Source organism: Bos indicus, chromosome 25 (genome assembly GCF_029378745.1).
Source record: "Bos indicus isolate NIAB-ARS_2022 breed Sahiwal x Tharparkar chromosome 25, NIAB-ARS_B.indTharparkar_mat_pri_1.0, whole genome shotgun sequence".
NCBI classification, from domain to species: Eukaryota; Metazoa; Chordata; class Mammalia; order Artiodactyla; family Bovidae; genus Bos; species Bos indicus.
In genome coordinates this window covers 12,562,241-12,581,893 of record NC_091784.1, presented here as the reverse complement: position 1 = coordinate 12,581,893, position 19,653 = coordinate 12,562,241, and the positions used below count along the sequence as shown (strand labels likewise).

At 46.3% G+C, this 19,653-nt stretch overlaps 1 protein-coding gene across 3 annotated transcripts in view; it reads left to right on the top strand.

The window, feature by feature from the left end:
- Nucleotides 1-19,653, top strand: part of CPPED1 (calcineurin like phosphoesterase domain containing 1) — a 137,847-nt gene that overhangs the window by 9,676 nt on the left and 108,518 nt on the right. For all 3 annotated transcript variants that reach the window (XM_070779682.1, XM_019988262.2, XM_070779681.1), the window contains exon 2: nt 18,358-18,576. In XM_070779682.1, the coding sequence (XP_070635783.1) occupies nt 18,358-18,576 (219 nt within the window). The remainder of the gene's footprint in view (nt 1-18,357; nt 18,577-19,653) is intronic.

Genomic DNA, 19,653 nt, shown 5'->3' with positions numbered 1-19,653 from the left:
TTTTCTGTTTTTAAATGACTCTGTTGAGGTACCATAACATTCACTCATTTTCAGTTTTACTGGTTTTTAATACATTTTGTGGCCTGGCACAGCATCACAGTTTTAGAACCTCCTCCTCTCCCCAGAAAGGATACTTTGTGTCCATTTTCAGTCTCTTTATGTTTCCATTCCCAGCGCAGTCAGCTACTAATTTACCTCTGTAACTTTGCCTTTTCTGGACATTTCATATAAATGTATCATCTGTGGTCTTTTGTGACTGGCTTCTTTCCCTTAACATAATCTTTTAAGGATTCACCCATGTTGCAGTTTGTATCAGCACTTTGTCCCTTTCTACTGAACAATATTCCAGTGTATGGATTACCACATTTGGTTTGTCCACTCACCCATTGGTGAACATTTGGATAATTTTTTGGACACATTCTCCCATTTGGACACTGGCTATCATGAAGAAAGCTGTCACGAACATGCACATAGATTTCTTTTTGTAGGGACATATGTTTCATTTTGGGTCTTCCCTGGTGGCTAAGTGGTAAAGAATCTGCGTGCCAGTGGAAGAGATATGGGTTTGATCCCTGGGTTGGGAAGATCCCCTGGAGGAGGGCATGGCACCCCACTCCAGTATTCTTGCCTAGAGAATCTCATGGACAGAGGAGCCTGGCGGGCTACAGTTCACAGGGTCACAGAGTTGGACATGGCTGAAGTGGCTGAGCACACACGTACGTAAGTAGCTGTGTTTAGCATTTTGAGGAACCACCAAGGTGTTTTCCAAAGCAGCTGACCATTTCCATTCCTAGCAGCAGTGCATGTGGTTCAGATTTCTCCATACCCTCATCTGTACTGGAGACTGTCTGTCCATTTACTTAGAACCCAGCACACGGACGTGAAGTGAAATCTCACTGCGGTTTTGATTTGCATTTTTCTAATGGCTAATGCTGTTGGATATCTTTTCACATCTTATTGGCTGTTTGTAATCTTTGAAGAACTATCTGTTCAGATCCTTTGCCTGCTTTTCAAATAGGGTTATTTCTGTTTCTATTATTAAATTTGTTAGCGTTCTCTCTATGTTCTGACGAGATCGGGCATGTTCAGGGTGGTATGGTCGTAGACTCTGTATGTTCTGCATGCAAGTTGCTTGTCGACTGTATGATTTGCACATTTTTTCTCCCATTCTGTGGCTTGTTTTTTTCACTTTCTTGATGATGTCATTTGTAGCACCCAAGTTTTTAATTCTGAAGTCCCAGTTCAGTTCAGTTCAGTCACTCAGTCGTGTCTGACTCTTTGCAACCCCATGAATCGCAGCACGCCAGGCCTCCCTGTCCATCACCAACTCCTGGAGTTCATCCAGACTCATGTCCATCGAGTCAGTGATGCCATCCAGCCATCTCATCCTCTGTTGTCCCCTTCTCCTCCTGCCCCCAATCCCTCCCAGTATCAGAGACTTTTCCAATGAGTCAACTCTTCGCATGAGGTGGCCAAAGTACTGGAGTTTCAGCTTTAGCATCATTCCTTCCAAAGAAATCCCAGGGCTGATCTCCTTCAGAATGGACTGGTTGGATCTCCTTGCAGTCCAAGGGACTCTCAAGAGTCTTCTCCAACACCACAGTTCAAAAGCATCAATTCTTCGGTGCTCAGCCTTCTTCACAGTCCAACTCTCATATCCATACATGACCACAGGAAAAATCATAGCCTTGACTAGAACTTGTCCTTTTGATGCAATATCTTAGAACTGTAGCCCGTGCACTGCCCCCCCTCAAGGCTCCTCTGTCCATGGAATTCTCCGGGCAAGAATACTGAGGTGAGTAGCCATTCCCTTCTCCAGGGGATCTTCCTGACCCGGGGATCGAACCCCAGATCTCCTGCATTGCAGACAGATTCTTTACTGTGTGAGCCACCAGGGACGCCCAAGAAATCTTTACTTAAACCCAAATTGTGAAGATTTTTACTCTTGTGTTTTGAGAGTATTATAATTTATGCTGTTACGTCTAGGTCTGGTTCCATATTGAGTAAATTTTTATGTATTGGTATGAAGTAAGGGTCTAATTAGAAATTTCCCTTTTTTTTTTTTATTACAGTAGAAGCCTGGTAGTGTGTCAACAAACAGAAAGAATTAGCTAAAGAGGGGAATCTTTAAAGAATTACACATTTTTGACATTTCATTTTAATGTAAACTCTAATTATAAATATACATTCATTTACCAGTCTTTTGAGGTCAGGCCAAGGTCATATCTTATGTTAATAGTTTGGATTTATGGATGGGCCTGCAAGGGAGCCTTTCTTGTGTAAACCACACTCATAAGGAATCTTTTCCAGTTTGGGTTTTTCCTCAGTGGAGTAGTCAGTTAAAAATCACTTGGCGAGTATTCTGAGTGAAGGATTCTTTTAAGTTTATACTCATCAGATCTTTTACACTTGCCTCCCCAGTACCTAATTCAATTGTATTTTATTTTTTACCAGCTTGCTTTTATTGAGTCTTCCCAAAGCAGCCATCTTTGCTTTATCAGAAGCAACATTTTTTACATTCATATTTCTCTGATTTTAATTAGACAGTATAAAAATGAGTGCAGGCATGAACAGATCTGAGGGCAACTCCATGAGGGTCAGGGCAGAGCTCTGCAGAGCATGGAGAGGCCACCAGCTCGCCCTGGGCCACGATCAGAGCCTTTGCAGGGGCACGGAGAGTATTGGTGACACCTTCACGTTGGCCTAGTGGATGTCTGTTAAGGGAGTGTGTTCTTCAAGTAGAGGACTCAGCGACGACTTTTTATATTCGTGTAGTATGTGATTTTTAACTTTGTCAAACCCTCCAACTAGCAAGGGGCAGTAATGTGGGGCCAGGGCAAGTGGAGACTGCAGAAGCCCCAGGCCGGCTGCCAGCCACTCTCAGGACCACATATGTTGTGACGTCAGTTCAGTTCAGTTGCTCAGTCATGTCCGACTCTTTGCAACTGCACGGACTGCAGCATACCAGGCCTCCCTGTCCATCACCAACTCCCAGAGTTTACTCAAATTCATGTCCATTGAGTTGGCAATGCCATCCAACTGGATGAGAGGATGCCATCTCACCCTCTGTCATCCCCTTCTCCTCCTGCCCTCTATCTTTCCCAGCATCAGGGTCTTTTCAAATGAGTCAGTTCTTCACATCAGGTGGCCAAAGGATTGGAGTTTCAGCTTCAGCATCAGTCCTTCCAATGAACATTCAGGACTGATTTTCTTTAGGTTGGACTGGTTGGATCTCCTTGCAGTCCAAGGGACCCTCAAGAGTTGTCTTAAACACCACAAAAGCATCAGTTCTTTGGTGCTCAGCCTTCTTTATGGTCCAACTCTCACATCCATACATGACTCCTGGAAAAACCGTAGCCTTGACTAGACGGACCTTTGTTGGCAAAGTAATGTCTCTGTTTTTTAATAATGCCATCTAGGTTGGTCATAACTTTTCTTCCAAAGAGCAAGCGTCTGTTAATTTCATGGCTGCAGTCACCATCTGCAGTGATTTTGGAGTGGCATCAGACCCCCAGGAAATGAGCAAAAGAATGTCCAGACTCCCCCATGTCTCCTTGTTTAAAGAAAAAGAACACTCCTCGTGGAGCTATTGCTGCAGGTCCTCAGCTGGAAGACAGAGGCCAGGTGGTGTCCGGATCTGAGTTAAGGAGCGGCCTGGGTGGCGAGTGCGTCGTGTGTGGATCTGTGTGGGGCACCGTGGCACTCGCTCATCTCAGGTCCAGGGCTGGTAAGCAGGAGCGTTCAGAGGAGCACGCAGCTCTTCTGGCTCCCGGCCCTCTGGGCTCGCCACCGGAACCCAGCAGAGCAGGATGGGGCACCTCATTTATGTCCCCCGACCCCAGCCCCCAACCCGCTCCTTCTCAGGCTCCCCCAGCTGCTCTGTCCCACTGGCAGCCCAGGAGTCACTGTTCTACCTCTGCTTCTACCCCTCTCCGTGTCCCAGCGTCCGTAGCCCTCCAGGCACACCTGGGGTCCATCCATCTCTCTGCTTCCAGTCTGTTTCCTGAAGAGCACCCAGAGTCAGATCTTTGAAACAAAACCCAGTTCTGTCAGGCCTGGTCGAGGTTTGTCTCTGTCTCCCTCTTCACTGCTTCTTCATTCTTCAGGCCTGGGCTGGTTCTCCCGTTCTGAGTTAGGTCGCCTGCCATTCGCCGTCACCCATTCTTTTATGATAATTGTTCAGTTACTCAGCTATGTCCGACTCTTTGCTACCCCATGGACCGCAGCACGCCAGGCTTCCCTGGCCTTCAGCATCTCACGGAGTTTGCTCAAAGTCTTGTCCACTGAGTCAGTGATGCCATCCAACCATCTCATCCTCTGTCGTCCCCTTCTCCTCCTGCCTTCAGCCAGTCAGCTCTTTGCATCAGTGAATAGAATTGTGTCTGTACTCCTGTGACTTTGATGTCCTTTCCTGCCCTAGATGATAAATTCCTGGGAGGGCAGGAAGCCCGGGCCTAGGAGGGGGTCTGGCAGCCGTGGACCTTCAGTGGCCTTTCATTATGTGAATAAACAAATGAAAATGAATATAATGCCGCCTGATCAGGCATATGTATCCACTAACCCACCACTTATACACACCATGTTTTCTCTGGACAAAACCAGCAGGAACCCAGATATTGAGCCAGTCAACAGGACCCTTGCAAACCATGCACCCCTGGGTGGTTGGTGCCTTACTCAGAGGCATCCGCTGGGGGTGGTGCTTGTTTCCAGGCAGGGGCCCCTGCCCTGTAGAGCTGCATCTGTCTCAGGGAAGGGTGGCCATCTCTTCCATCCAGGGCCCCCATTTACCCAGCCTCTGTGCGGGACTGCCTCTGCCCAGAGCAAGTGCCTGCTTCCAGTTCTCCCTGAAGTGCTGCCCAGGCCAGTAGTCACTGGCTGTCTTGGCAACGAATCACGGAGAATGGCGCAGAAAAGTCACAGCAAACCTCCACCCAACACAGCCGGGCCCTGAGTGGAGTTCTGCTTCTGAAAATTGACAGGGGTTTGGAAAATGTCCCCGCCCCCACCCCAACTTAGTCATTGTCTAGAACAACATCGGCCAAGTGCACTGATGCTGAGAGCCGCCTGGCTGAGCTCTCCTGGCCCGACTGCCTTCTTACTTCTCTGAAGGGCTGCAGATAAAGATGCTGGCAGGCCCCTAGTCCCCACATGGCAAGTGTGGCAGCCAAGCTGTGACTCAGAGTCTTTTGTGTATCTCTAAAGCTACCTTTGGACATGTGGAGGCCAAGAAAAGAGGTTGGGTAAATTCACTTTGGTACTTAGGAAACATAATTCAGAGACTCTGGGTTTCGCTGTCTCAATTATTTTGGGGGAGGAGAGGGTCCTGAAGGACATTGCTTTTTAAAAACACAGTTCTCCCCTTTCAAAGCGAACAATTTGGTGGCTTTTAGTCTATGCACAGAGATGCACCACTATCCCCACAGCCAATTTTAGAACCTTTTCCCCACCCTAAAGTAAAACCCCACACCGCTTAGCTGTCACCCCCGTCCTCAGCGCCCCCACCCCACCCCCCAGGCCCAGGCCGCCACTAATGAAAGATGCTGTTAACTGCGGCATCAGGTTCTGGCAGTCTTCCTGTTGGGACATTTGGTTTGTTAAACCAGAAAGAGTCCCAGAGTGGTGAAGATTATTTTGCTACTGTTGTGTGTGTGTGTGTGTGTGTGTGTGTTTAACCACTAAAATGAGATTAGTCCCCAGGGGAGATGAGAGGTATCACTGAAGACATTTAGATTGTGATTCACAGTGCCGATCGCTTCTGTGAGGAGCTACAAAAATTTCATTTCGTTGGCACTTGCTCTTTAGCCAAAAAGCTTCCAGGCAGCTATACAGCTACCCATGTTTGCCATTTTATAACCAAAACAGTATCCACAGTATGCGATGGAAAAGATATTAAGACAAAAGCATGTGCACACGTGTGCACGTGTGCACACATACACATGCACACCATCAGATATTTTCTGAGCCCTGCTATGTGCTCTGGGGAACAAAGAAATGGGTAAGATTTTGAGGAGTCTGCTAGGACAGAGGTAGGAGTTACCATGAGTAACAATCATGGTTCTAGAAGCTCTTACTTGACGACTTACAGTGTGCCAAGTCTGCGTGCTTCACATATATTAACTCCGTAACTCAGCAATGCTTATAAAGTACATGAGTTACTCTTTCTTTGTTGTTGTTCAGTTGCTAAGCCGTGTCCGACTCTTTGCGACCCTGTGGACTGTAACCTGCCACGCTCCTCTGTCCGTGGGGATTCTCCAGGCAAGAACACTCAAGTGGGTTGCCATTTAGTTCTCTAGGGGATCTTCCTGAATAAGGGATTGAACCTGTGTCTCCTGCATGGCAGGTGAATTCTTTACCACTGAGGCACCTGGGAAGCCCTATTCTTACTTTACCGATAAGGAAACTGAGGCCCTGAGAGGTTAGGTACTTGCATCATGTCACAGAGTTGGTAAAGGGGGAAAATGGGATATAATTCTGGCACTCAAGCCTCTGAGTCTGGGCTGTACTGGGACCAGGTTAGGGCTTTGGGAGATCCCAAAGTGGTCCAAGGTCTTGAAGCCTTTCCACAAGCCCATATGTCTGGGTGTGATGGGTCTTATCTTCTGCCCTGTATTCACATTTGCCCCTTGTCTCAGGGTCTGGTGTTCGCTGTGTGCTGTGCCTGGGGTGCATCCCCCTGCCCCCCACCTGACTGTCTCATCCTCAGATCTCATCTTCCGTGTTGTCTCGCTGCTGCGTTCACTGCAGAGCTCTCCCACCCACCAGTTACTCCATCCATGTTCACCCTGCTTCTGCAGTACCGAGGAGCACAGTGTGTGATGAGCTTGGTAGCTGAGCTGTTCCTTGTCTGTCTCGCCACCATTCTGTAAGGTCTTTAGGAATGGGACCTGCAGCCTTGTCCACCATTGAATCCAGGTGACTTGTGGGGCACCTGTCCTCAGAACAGACTGGCTGAACGAGGGGAGCAGGTGGAGCTACATCCACTTGCAAGGGAGGGGAGGCAGCGTATGAGCTGGGCCCAGAAGGACAGATGGCATCCCAGCAGGAAGAGCTGGTAGAAAGGAGCGCAGCCCCTGGAGGAAGGGGCAGGAAGGCACTGCGTTCGAGGAGCTGATACAGATCCACATGGTGGGAGCCTTTGGCATGTCTTGTGCAGGGCTCTTCGGTCTCAGCCTTGACATGGGCTGGATCCTTCTTTTTGTGGGGCTGCCCTTGAAATGTGGGATGTTCAGCACCATCCCTGGCCACTGTCCACTGGATGCCAGAAGCACCATCCCCCTCCCAGTGTGATGGATGGAAATCATCCCTGGTTTAGAGCTGCTGGTCTAATGGGAACAGTAATCAATGCAGCTGGAAGAGTTTCAGGCAATGTTTTAGCTCCAGGTGCCAGCAGGAGCGAGGATCCACTGACATCTTCATTTATCCTTTCACCAAATGTTTACTGAATGCCTCCCGCCTGCCAGGAACCGTGCGACGCGTGCTGACAGTATGCTGGAAAGGGAAAGCAAACGCGGACCGTTTCTCATGGAGATTGGAAGGCGGTGGCCCTTTAGCGAGGGAGTGTGGTGATCAGGGTGAGCATTTTAGGAAGAGTCTGGTGGTGGTGACCGGCTGAGGTGGCGCAGAGCAGGGAGTCCTGCACGGAGCTGTCGTGGTGGAGCTGTCCCCCAGGTGGGAAGGATGAAGCCCTGACCTGCAGGGGCGGCACTGTCAGTAATGCTGAGTTAATTCTCTTTCTAGTCCAGTGGAGAGATGTGGCCCCTGTAGTCCCAATTTATGTATTATTTTGAATCAGTTAACAGGAGTCACAGCATTGAATTCTTAAATATTCTGATAATGCAGTGATGTGTTATACTGATAGGAACCTTGTGAATCAGACCGCCCACTCTCAGACTTTTTCTTTTTTTATAATTTTTCATTTTTGACCATGCTGGGTCTTCACTGCTGCGAGGGCTTTTCTCTAGTTGCAGCTTGTGGGGGCAACTCTGCAGAGGCGGCGTGTGGGCCCCGCTTTGCGGTGGCTTCTCTCGTTGCAGCGCACAGGCTTAGTTGCTCTGCCGCGTGTGGGATCTTCCCTTAACCAGGGATGGAAACTGTGACCCCTGCCTTGGCAGACAGATTCTCAACCACTGGCCCACCAGGGAAGTCCAAGCTCTCAGATGTTTTAACCACTGTCTTGTGATTTTAACTCTGTCTTCCAAAAGTCACACTACATTTAGAATAGGAGACTTTCATTTATAAAAAGAAAATTCAGGGGACTTCCCTGGTGGCCCAGAGGCTAAGACTCCACACTCCCAGTGCAGGGGGCCTGGATTCAATCCCTGGTCAGAGAACTAGATCCCAGATGCTGGAACTGAGAGTTCACAGGTCACAAATAAAAGACTCTGCATGCCACCACTAAGAGCAGCCAGATAAACAAACGGAAAAAAAGAAAGTAAATTTAGAAAGCTATCTGTCATTGTATTCCATCTTGAATTATTTGGGGTTGCCTATAAAATAGCAGGTTTAACACACCATGAAAACATAAATTATTAGAGTATCAGGTATTAGTGACATGACTGATTCCTGTAGGCCTTTTCCTAGTTGGATGATTCATTTGCTTTTGGGGGTGCGTTTATTATGGTTACTAATTGATTAACTGGTAAGAATGAAAAGATCAATAAAATTTCTAGTTCTTGGTATGTATATTAAAAGGACAGCTTTCATTAACAATTGACAAATATGCCCCAAAAGTGTAATAAAAACGAGAGGAACTATATTGGCAGAGACAAATCCAAGAAGACATTTAGTTTGTGATACTGATGTGCAAAATGTAAAGAAGGACTGCATTTTGAATCCCTGTCTTTCAGTCAGGATACTGGCACATAAACAGAATCTCATAGGAAGGAAGGATTCTTGGCAGGGAATTGTGTGAATTTTAAAAGGTGTTTAAGATTCTTTGTGTAGAGTCTCTTTTCACTTAATAATGCTCAAAGGAGACTTGCAGGCCTTTCCTGACCATGCTTTAATACCACCCAGAATCATTTTTATCCCTTGACTTTGAAAAAAACTGCTTCTATGGCAGCCTCTGTCTATTAGCAGAAATTTGTAATTGGCCAAATATTGTTACTCTGTATACGATGGATGAATCAAGTCTGATGGATTAACCAGGTTCCTCTCTAAGGTGTGTTTATCCTTTAAGAAGTATTTTTAAATCAATTTTAAAATTTGATGTAGGCTCTGGTAACATTCTAAATTATGGCAGTTTATCTTGGTAGCTTGGAGCTTGTCTGTTTCTGGCTTGTCATTTGAGCAGAGCTCAGCACTCCTAGCCGGATGAGTCTTCTCTGTAATTTTACCATTGTGATCACCTGCCCTGAAGTCAAGGCTCTGTGGCATAATCGGTCTGGTTCTGCCCCTCACCCTTTGTTAGTCTCGAGCAAGTTATTTACCCTTGACCTCGTGAGCCTCCTCTTCTGTACCTCTAAGCAAAATGAAAGGGTTACCATAAATAAGGGCTTCTCATCCCACATGGCTTCAGGGAGCAGGTGGTGAATGGGGCCAGTTGTGGACCGTGGTAAATTGCAGAGCATTTACCCCAGTAAAGGGGCAGTTACTATTCTCAGTACCTGCCATTCATTGGCACAGCCCATTTGGGCCTGTTGTGGCCAGATTTTCTATGAGATTCCAAGAAGCCAGGTGTATGTATGAAACTCATGCACTTAAACCGCTGGCAGCAAATTCAGAATTTTATAAAGACTGCATGGGCCAAACAGAATACATCTGCTAGGCAGATCACATCCAGAGACCTGGAGTGTGTTATCTCTAGGGGGGATAACCAGTTAGCATCCTACAAAAGAAAGAAGGCCTGGGCCCCGGCCTGTGACCCTGAATCAGCCCTCTACTGTTGGCAGGGTCTGTGTGCTTCGCAGCTTCCTGGGGAAGAGCTCCCGGCCTTGCCAGCATTGGCTTTGTGTACTGCCTTCTAATTCACCAAGATGTGCCATTTAAAGGAAACTCTTTGGAGACAAAAATGTCTTTATGGAGGTTGGCAGCTTGCAGGCAGCCCAGGGAACATTGCATCTTTTTCATGCATGGCTCTCTCCTCTTCAGGCCAGCCCGGAGATTCTGAACAGTAGAAGCCACTGCTCATCAACTGTGTAACCTTGAACTTGAGCCATGATTAAGCTCTCTAGACAGGCCTCAGTATTCCCCACTTGGTTAAATGAGAAGGATGCTTGAAGTAACTCCCTTGAGAATCCCTCCAGCACAATTTCCAGTTCTTTAGGGGGGAAAGGTGGGCTTGTAGGAGATAAGCCTTCAGCCTTCATAGGATGTTGTTATTTTAGTCACTGAGTTGTGTCAGACTCTTGTGACCCCATGGACTGTAGCGTGCCAGGATCCTCTGTCCTTGGGATTTCCCAGGCAAGAAGACTGGAGTGGGTTGCCATTTCCTCCTCCAGGGGATCTTCCTGATCCAGGGATTGAACCCAAGTGTCCAGTGGCTCCTGCATTGGAGGCAGATTCTTTACCACTGAGCCACCTGGGAAGCCCTTGTTACATAGCAGTAGATAGCTAATATACCATCTCTTTGAATTCGTTTAAAAAATTAATATTGAGGCGACTTCCCTGGTAGTCCAGTAGCTAAGATTCTGCTCCCCATGCAGGGGGCCTGGGTTCAATCCCTAATCAGGGAACTAGATCCCACATGCGGCAACTAAAGATCTCAAGTGCTGCTATGAAGATTGAAGGTCCCGCATGTCATGGCTAAGACCTGGCACAGCCAAATAAATAAACATAAATATTAAAAAAAGTTAATATTGAAAAATTATATTCACTGTAGACATTCATGTGTATGTGCTGAGTCCCTTCAGTCACGTCTGACTTTTTGTGACCCCATGGATCCCTGCCAGGCTCCTCTGTCCATGGGATTCTCCAGGCAAGAATACTGGAGTGTGTGCTGTGCCCTCCTCCGGGGGATCTTCCTGACCCAGGGACTGAACCCATGTCTCTTAAGCCTCCTGCGTTGGTAGAAGATTCTTTACCTCCAGCACCACCTGGGAAGTGTGTATACATTCATGGCAGATATAAGTGTTTTAGTTAAATGAATGTATGCATTACTGTGTCTTAACACTAAGAACTGTATAGGCCTTATTCAGAGGTTTGTGTCAAATGTTTCAAAAGATTACAGCCTTGTTTTGATACCATCAGGGTCAGAAATGAGATCTTAATCAACTCATTTTATTCTTTAATCCATTCATTCTAAAGTACTTAGTTTATCTCAAAGTTTGGTCTTACCATAGTCATCAATTAGAGTTCCCGGCTGCATACTTGCATCAAATTTGGGCAAAGAAAGTACCCTGTCTGTTGTGCTTTTAAAAACACACATTTGTGTAGCACACGCACAGTTCTAATGGGTGTTTTCATTGTTTGCATTGATGTGTGAAAGTCTGAAGTGTCAGATCACACTAATTAGTAATGAATTCCCCAATTAAGTTCTTACCTTGAATCTTGGAATTCTTATAAGTAAGTAAGTAAAGTTGCTCAGTTGTGTCCGACTCTTTGCAACCCCATGGACTGTAGCCTACCAGGCTCCTCTGTTCATGGGATTTTCCAGGCAAGAGTACTGGAGTGGGTTGCCATTTCCTTCTCCAGGGGATCTTCCCAACCCAGGGATCAAACCCAGGTCTCCAGCATTGCAGACAGATGCTTTACCGTCTGAGCCACCAGGGAAGCCCAGAATTCTTATAAGGAATATTGAATTGGTTTTGAAAGGTGATTTAAAGGAAGAAATGATTAGATAGTAATAGATAAGATGGAGAAATGTTTAGGACCAAGTACCTGAGCTGGTATAAGATGGCATCACCAACTCAACGGACATGAATTTTGAGCAGACTCCAGGAGGAAGTGGTGGACAGAGGAGCCTGGAGCGCTGCAGTCCATGGGGTCACAAAGAGTCAGACGTGACTAATCGAGTGAACAAGAACAACCTGAGCTGGACATAAGCAGGACATCAGAATGAATAGGAAAATATGCAAAACAAAACCCGTACCCACTAACAGCAACAACAGAATCCCTCCAAGACATTATTTCAATTTAGGGAAACTATTTCTGTCTGTCTGTTTGATATAAAACACATTCAAGCGGTTCCTTGGTTAGTTGCACACAAGTGCTTTTCACAGTTGGATCTGCATAAAATCGGGGGTTTGTTAAATCGCGGAGTCTAGGTCTGAGGCGGCAGGCTTTCCCACCTGGTGGGATGGTGATGTTGCCGGTCCCTGGACCAGGCCTTGAGGACTGAGGTGGAGGCTGAGCCCCGCCCCCTGTGCCCAAGCGCACCCTGCACCTCCTAGCTGTTGTCTGCTTATCCTCACCTTCTCCCTCAGGCTCCACTTCCAGGTATTTCTGCTCCTTCATTTGGGTTGTCAGGCGTTTACCAGGCTGTCTCACACTTAGGCTCTTTCCGACTAGGAAAATTTTTTTAAATGAAGTTTTTTTTTTTTTTTTTTAATTTTATATATTTATTTTGGGCCTTTGGTGCTGCACGTGGGCGTTCTCTAGTTGCAGTGAACCGGCTTCTCATTGTGGAGGTTTTCTCTTGTTGCAGAGCACATTTAGGCTCTTTCGGACTAGGAAAATTTTTAAAAATGAAGTGTGTGTGTGTGTGTGTTTTATTTTATTTATTTTGGGCCTTTGGTGCTGCACGTGGGCGTTCTCTAGTTGCAGTCAACCGGCTTCTCACTGTGGAGGTTTCTCTTGTTGCAGAATAGCAGGTTTGTCTTGTTGAAACAAGTTTCTCTTGTTTCTCTAGTTGCAGTCAACCGGCTTCTCACGGTGGAGGTTTCTCTTGTTGGCTCTGGGACACACGGGCTTCAGTAGTGCTGGCACTTGGGCTTAGTTGCCTCAAGGCCTGTGGGATCTTCCTGGGCCAGGGATCAAACCCCTGTCTCCTGCATTGGCAGGTGGATTCTTAACAACTGGAACACCAGGAAAGCCTCCCATAAACGTTTTTTAAATGCCCCGATTGTGTATCAGGGAGCTTTAGGGATAGACCTCACTGTATCCAGACTTCGACCGTTTCAGCTGGCAGAACAGTGCTTTCCAGGATTCTAAAGAGAGAAGCTGGTCCGTTCTGGGTGTGTGTTGGGTTGGGGGGCAGACATTTGCTCTGCCCTGGAAGGGAGGCGTTGTAAGCCTTCCCAGGCTCTTGTAGGTGTCAGTCAACTAATACCTAAGCCCTGTCCTGGGGGTAACTCTTGACTTTGATGAAATAACTTAATGCAGATGTTAAGAATTTGCTTTCCTAATATAAAAATCTGCCCTTCTGAGGGAGCAGGGAAGGTATAAGTTTACAAAAGCTTCCTCCATCTAGTACTAAGCCTTACCAGCCTCAGTTCAGTTCAGACCTGCCTCTTGAAAAATCTGTATGCAGGTCAGGAACCAACAGTTAGAACTGGACATGGAACAACAGACTGGTTCCAAATAGGAAAAGAAGTACGTACGTCAAGGCCGTATATTGTCACCCTGCTTATTTAACTTATATGCAGAGTACATCATGAGAAACGCTGGGCTGGAAGAAGCACAAGCTGGAATCAAGATTGCCAGGAGAAACATCAATAACCTCCGATATGCAGATGACACCACCCATATGGCAGAAAGTGAAGAGGAACTAAAAAGCCTCTTGATGAAGGTGAAAGAGGAGAGTGAAAAAGTCGGCTTAAAGCTCAGCATTCAGAAGACAAAGATCATGGCATCCGGTCCCATCACTTCATGGGAAATAGATGGGGAAACAGTGGAAACAGTGTCAGACTTTATTTTTCTGGGCTCCAAAATCACTGCAGATGGTGACTGCAGCCATGAAATTAGAAGACGCTTACTCCTTGGAAGGAAAGTTATGACCAACCTAGATAGCATATTCAAAAGCAGAGACATTACCAGCCTCAAGTATCTTTAATTCAGCCTTGATTAAAATCGAGACCAAAGACCACACAGACTTCTGTGGCAGGAACTTTAAGAGGCTCCAGGTGCTTTTGAGAACGCAGAGCCCTGAATCAACGGATTGCCTTTATGAGAAGGATAAGGTAGATGGAACAGTGACATGTGAGCTTTCCTTTATTTTAGATCAAATCTGTTTATTTCGCACCTTGTCATCATAAATTTGAGATTCTAAGCTTTTACTAAGTAAACGAGTAACAATGAAAGATTTGATACCTCCAAAGACTACTGACTTTCCAGGACTATGACTATTTGTCATAGAAAACTATGTTTGTCAAAATGTTACTGTAGAAAACTGTTTATAAATTTTATTTGTTGTAGCAGATTGATTTATGCCCCAACCTTCAGATGAGGATCATCCCCCTCCCTGTTTAATTTATCCAGTTTAAACCACTTTGCAAACTGCCTCAGAAACAGGAAAAGCAGTGAAAAGCATTCATCAGCACAAAAAGGTTACCATTTAAGTAGAATGAATGAACAGTGCCAACAATGAACTTTAAAACACAAGTCAAAATCTCAGTTTTTTTCAGGACACCAACCTTCAACTTGTGAAGAAGTGTCGCTGACTCCTTCCTGGCCCTCTACATCTGATCTGTGTAACAGATATTTTTAAAATGAATTTTATTATTTTTCTTATTGGCTGCACTGGGTCTTTGTCGCTGCTCTCGGGCCTTCTCTAGATACGGCAAATGGGTGCTTCTCTCTGTTGTGGTGCGCAGACTTCTCATTGTGGTGGCTTATCTTGTTGCAGAGCCCTAGGGTGCACAGGCTTCAGGGGTTGCAGCACGTGGGCTCAGTAGTTCCGGTTCCCAGACTCTACAGCACAGGCTCAGTAGCTGTGGCAAACGGGCTTAGTTGCTCTGTGGCATGTGGTATCTTCCCAGACCAGGGATCCCCTGCCTTGGCAGGTGGATTCTTAACCACTGGACCACCAGGGAAGTCCTGATGTATGTTAACAAGTTACCCCAGGAACTTGGCAGTTTGAGGCAGCTAAGTCACATTATCTCCCATTTCCCATCAGAAATCTGGGTGCAACCTAGCTGTGTCCTTCTGCTGCAGGGTCTCAGGAGGGCTCTGTCAAATGTCACCTGGGGTGTGGTCTCATCCCGAAGCTTGCCAGGGCGAATCCTCTTCCAGGGGCACCCACGTGCCCGTGGCGAGTTTCCGTTCCTTTCAGGTTGCTGCATGGGGAGGGCTCGGGTCTTCACAGGGTGTTGGCCAGAGACCTCCCTCAGTCTCTTGCTACATTTGGGCTACTCATCTTGGGAGCCTTTTCCCTTCAGGACATGCGCTCCAAGAGAGAGTGAGGGAGAGCAAGCAAGATGGAAGGCAGGGTCTTTTGTTTTGTTTTTGCTTAATCTCTCCTTTTCAGAACCGCTACACTGAGGTGTGAAGACATATGAAAAGCTGTACATATTGAGTGTGTCCAGCTCAGAGAGTGGGGGATAACTTTACACCTGTGAAACCATCACTCCCATAGACATCTGTCATAAACGTGCATCTCCTCCTGAAGTTTCTTCCTGCCCACCTTATTTTGTTGTTTTTGTTATTGTGTGTGTGTGATGATAACACTTAAGATCTACCTTCTTAGCAACTTTTAAGTCTCTAATACAGTATTGCTAGCTGTAGGCACCAACCTGTATAGAAGATAGAACTTACTTATCTTGGATAACTGAAACTTTGTTGTTGTTTGGTCACTAAATCATGTCTGTGTCTTTGCGACCCCACGAACTGCAGCACGCCAGGCTTCCCTGTCTTTTACTATCTCCTGGAGTTTGCTCAAACACGTGGCCACTGAGTCAGAGATGCTGCCCCCTTTCCTGTTGCCTTCAGTCTTTCCCAGCATCAGGGTCTTTTCCAGTGAATGAGCTCTTTGCATCAGGTGGCCAAAATATTGGAGCGTATCACCACCCTGTTTTCCTCACCCCCATCCCCAGCCCCTGGAAGCCACCACCCTGCTCTCTGCTTCTATGAACTTGACTATTTTGGATTCCACATACAAGTGAGATCATGCAGGGTTTGTCTTTCTGTGTCTGGCTTCTTGCATTTAGCTTGGTGTCCTCCAGGTCCATCTATATTGTCCCAAATGGCAATATAAGGGCTGAATAATATTCCCCTGTGTGTAAACACATTTTCTTTGTCCATCAAGGAGCACTGAGGTTGTTTTCACAGCATACCCAGGATATGCATAGTCTCTGGAGGCTCATCCCGTAACTGTATTCTGCTTATTAGAGGCAAGTTGCTAAGCAGGTCCAGGTCCAGCCCACAGTCAAGGGGAGGAGATCACACGGGATGTGAATATCAGGACTCAGGGGTCTTTGGGAGCATTCTGGATTCATTCTGCCACGAGTAGTAAGGGCTCAATGAATGTGAGTCAAATTTGTGGTAGTGCTGAGCTGCTGTCCTTGGCAATGGGATGCACGCAACAGGGTTTCATAGTCCTTGTTCAGACTGAGTTCAGGTCAGTGGTGAGTTGACTGAACAGCTAGGATTCTGAGCTGTAGGTCAGGAACCGGCAGATTAGCACACATATACAATTTGTTCTGGCCGAGTATGTATAGGTAGTTTTGTTTGTTTACATGCTTGTCTTCTTAAGCTCTGGAAAAGGAGGAAGAAAAGGAAGGGAGACCTAAAGCCTGAGATCCACTCTTGAGATGATAGTAAGCTAGTCATGGTGGGTGGGAAGGTGACCATGGAATTTTAAAAGCTTGTGTGCGACATCTGGATCTCAGCTTAAATGACACCACTTCTCAGTGCATCCAATTTAAATTAGCTATTGTGTGCTGTACTAAGTCAATTCAGTCATGTCCAACTCTTTGCCACCCTGTGGACTGTAGCCCACCAGGTTCCTCTGTCCATGGGATTTCCCAGGCAAGAACGCTGGAGTGGGTTGCCATGCCCTTCCCTAGGGGATCTTCCCAACCCAGGGATCAAACTCTTATCCCTTACATCTCCTGCATTGGCAGGTGGGTTCTTTGCCACTTGCGCCACCTTCCCCCTTAATCCTCAGCAGAGCCCTTGGCACCCTCCGGCTACCCTCTCCATGTATGTCCTTATCTGCTGCCTCTCCTCATGAGAACTAAGCTCGAGAGAGCCGGGACCTCACCTGTCTTGGTCCTCTCGTGTGTCAGCACGTCACACAGGGCCTGGCAAACAGTGGGCTTTCAGTAAATGTTGAGTAAACGAGTGAGATGAACACAGAGATGTGAAATGATGCCAGGGGGCTTTCTGCAAATTCTAGTATCCTCTTAACTTCCAGAGCAAATGCCGTTTTGCAGCTCACCTGCAAAATACAGTCATTTGTTTAAAAGAAGAAGACCGTCTCAAGGTCACAGGGTAGTTCTGTCCCTGCAGCTGATGGCTGGTGGCCGTCAAGCAGGTCGTGTCACCATTCTGGGCCGAGGATAAAATCTGGGTGGGTGAGTGAGTAAATGTGTTCAGGCTGCTCTGTTCCCAGAGCCCATTTGGGCAGAGGAGGCTATGTGTTTTCAACATTGGTCTGCCACGTGTGATTTTGTTTGAAGGAAGGATTCTGTGGCCAAAAAGAAGTTTGAAATCACAGTTTGAAACCTCTGTGCCCACTGATGGGCATTCTAGCTCTGCAGATGCAGACACTGCTGGCAGATTAGGATAGAGGCCTGTGGCCCCTGAGGCTTTGGCAAAACCAGTAGGCAGTGCAGTCTGGTAACTTACCTTCAGGTAATATAAGTGCTTTCCAAGAATATAAAGGATGAAAGATTCTGGTTCCCCGACCCTGACCCACAGCCTCACACCTCACCTATGCCCACATCACGCTGCCTTGGAAATGTTAGCGTCTTTTTTTTTCCCCCACATTGACTCAGATTTCATTTTTGGCATTGCCTTTCCAACCAGATAGCCAGAGCTTCTGAACTCCAAGTTTTGTAATTAAATTTCTGTCACATCCCTTGAAACAGCGCAGATTGTGCCATTAAAAGATTTGACAGCACTTCACCTAGTCATTTAAACATAATACTTCTGGCAACTTTCAACTTGCAGTATTTTAAATTCTAATTAAAAAACTATTGAACATTAATATGCTCTAAACCTCTGTGATACCTCTGTGCTTCATCTTGGCCATCTAGTTTTTAAAGAAACAGCTTGGTTGCGTGACTGTTAACAGCCCACGTGGTTTTTTTTTTTTTTTATCCTCCCGGCTTTTGGGAATCACCGGGTCCCAGGCATAATTAGTATAAATCAAAATCCTCTAGCTGATGACAGGAAAATGGTATGTTTGAACAGCAGCTTATTAAAATGACCTACTTAATTTAAGAAAAATATTGTATCCACTTGCATGATAACCTGGATGCTTTCCCTGACAGATTTTATAATATTTCTTCTCTCCTTTTCTTTCTTTTTCTTTTTAAGAAAAGGAAAGGGAATGGAAAGGCCCATTCTACTTCATCCAAGGTGCAGACCCCCAGTTTGGACTGATGAAGGCCTGGGCCACTGGGGACTGTGACAACGGTGGTGATGAGTGGGAACAGGAGATCCGTCTGGCTGAGCAAGCAGTCCAGGCCATCAACAAACTGAACCCCAAGCCCAAATTCTTTGTTCTTTGTGGGGACCTCGTCCACGCCATGCCAGGTAAGACTCGGGCTGTCGCTGTGATCTTATCTCCTTCCCGAAAAAAAAAAAAAAAAAAAGATCTCTCTTAAAAAGACATCTCTGCTCAGTAACGGCTCATTCCTTTCTCTTCACAGTGGTTGCAAGATCGTCAAATATCAGAAAATACACACTCATTTTAGTTTTAGAATACGGCAAGGTTAATCACAGTAATAAGGCAGAGCCCACGGTTCTGATTATCTGTGCTTCCTATGAAAATGGAACAGATTCCCATGTGTCACCTTTCTTCACTTATAGGAGACAAACTTGAATTGCTTTCGGATCCCACATCCATAAACATAATCTTCTCCTTTCGTTTCCCTCCTTCTTATGCTTTTATTTCTCCTGTCTTTGTTCATGCTTTTTCAGTTTCAAATGACAAGCTAACTTGAACTGGATTAATTTTTTTTTAAGTTTGTATTACCTTGCATGTGTGCTAAGTTGCTTCTTTCGTGTCCAACTCTTTGCAGCACTGTAGACTGGAGCCTACCAGGCTCCTCTGTCCATGGGATTCTCCAGGCAAGAATACTGGAGTGGGTTGCCTCGCCCTTCTCCAGGGGATTGTTACTTTCTGGTACTGTAAAGTCCAGGGGCAAATTTGGGCTTCAGGAATGGCTGGATCCAGGGGCTGAGAAGTTGCTATCAGGACTCCATCTCTCCCTCGCTCAGCCCTGCCTTCCTCTGAGTTGAATTCATTCTCCTGCAGGCACTCTCTAGGTAGTGGTGCCTGGGAGCTCTAGATTTATGTCCTTCTAACTGAAACCACAACAGAAAGAAAGTGTCTTGTTCTTGATGGCCCAGTCGAAGTTCCAGACCAATGTCCGTCTAGTTCACACAGCCCCATGAAGCCAGGGTATGAGAGCAACTCCATGGCAGCCAGGTGGTCAGAACAGGACGATTCCCTTCAAGAAAAAGTGAGATGCTAGGAATAAGAACATAACAGATGCCTTCTAGAACTCTCCTCCTTTTTAAATTTCCCTTTCCTACTCTGACATCATTCTCTCCAGGCAAGGAGAAAACCCAGTGAGTAGGTATAAATAAGCAAGCGGAAACCACCCC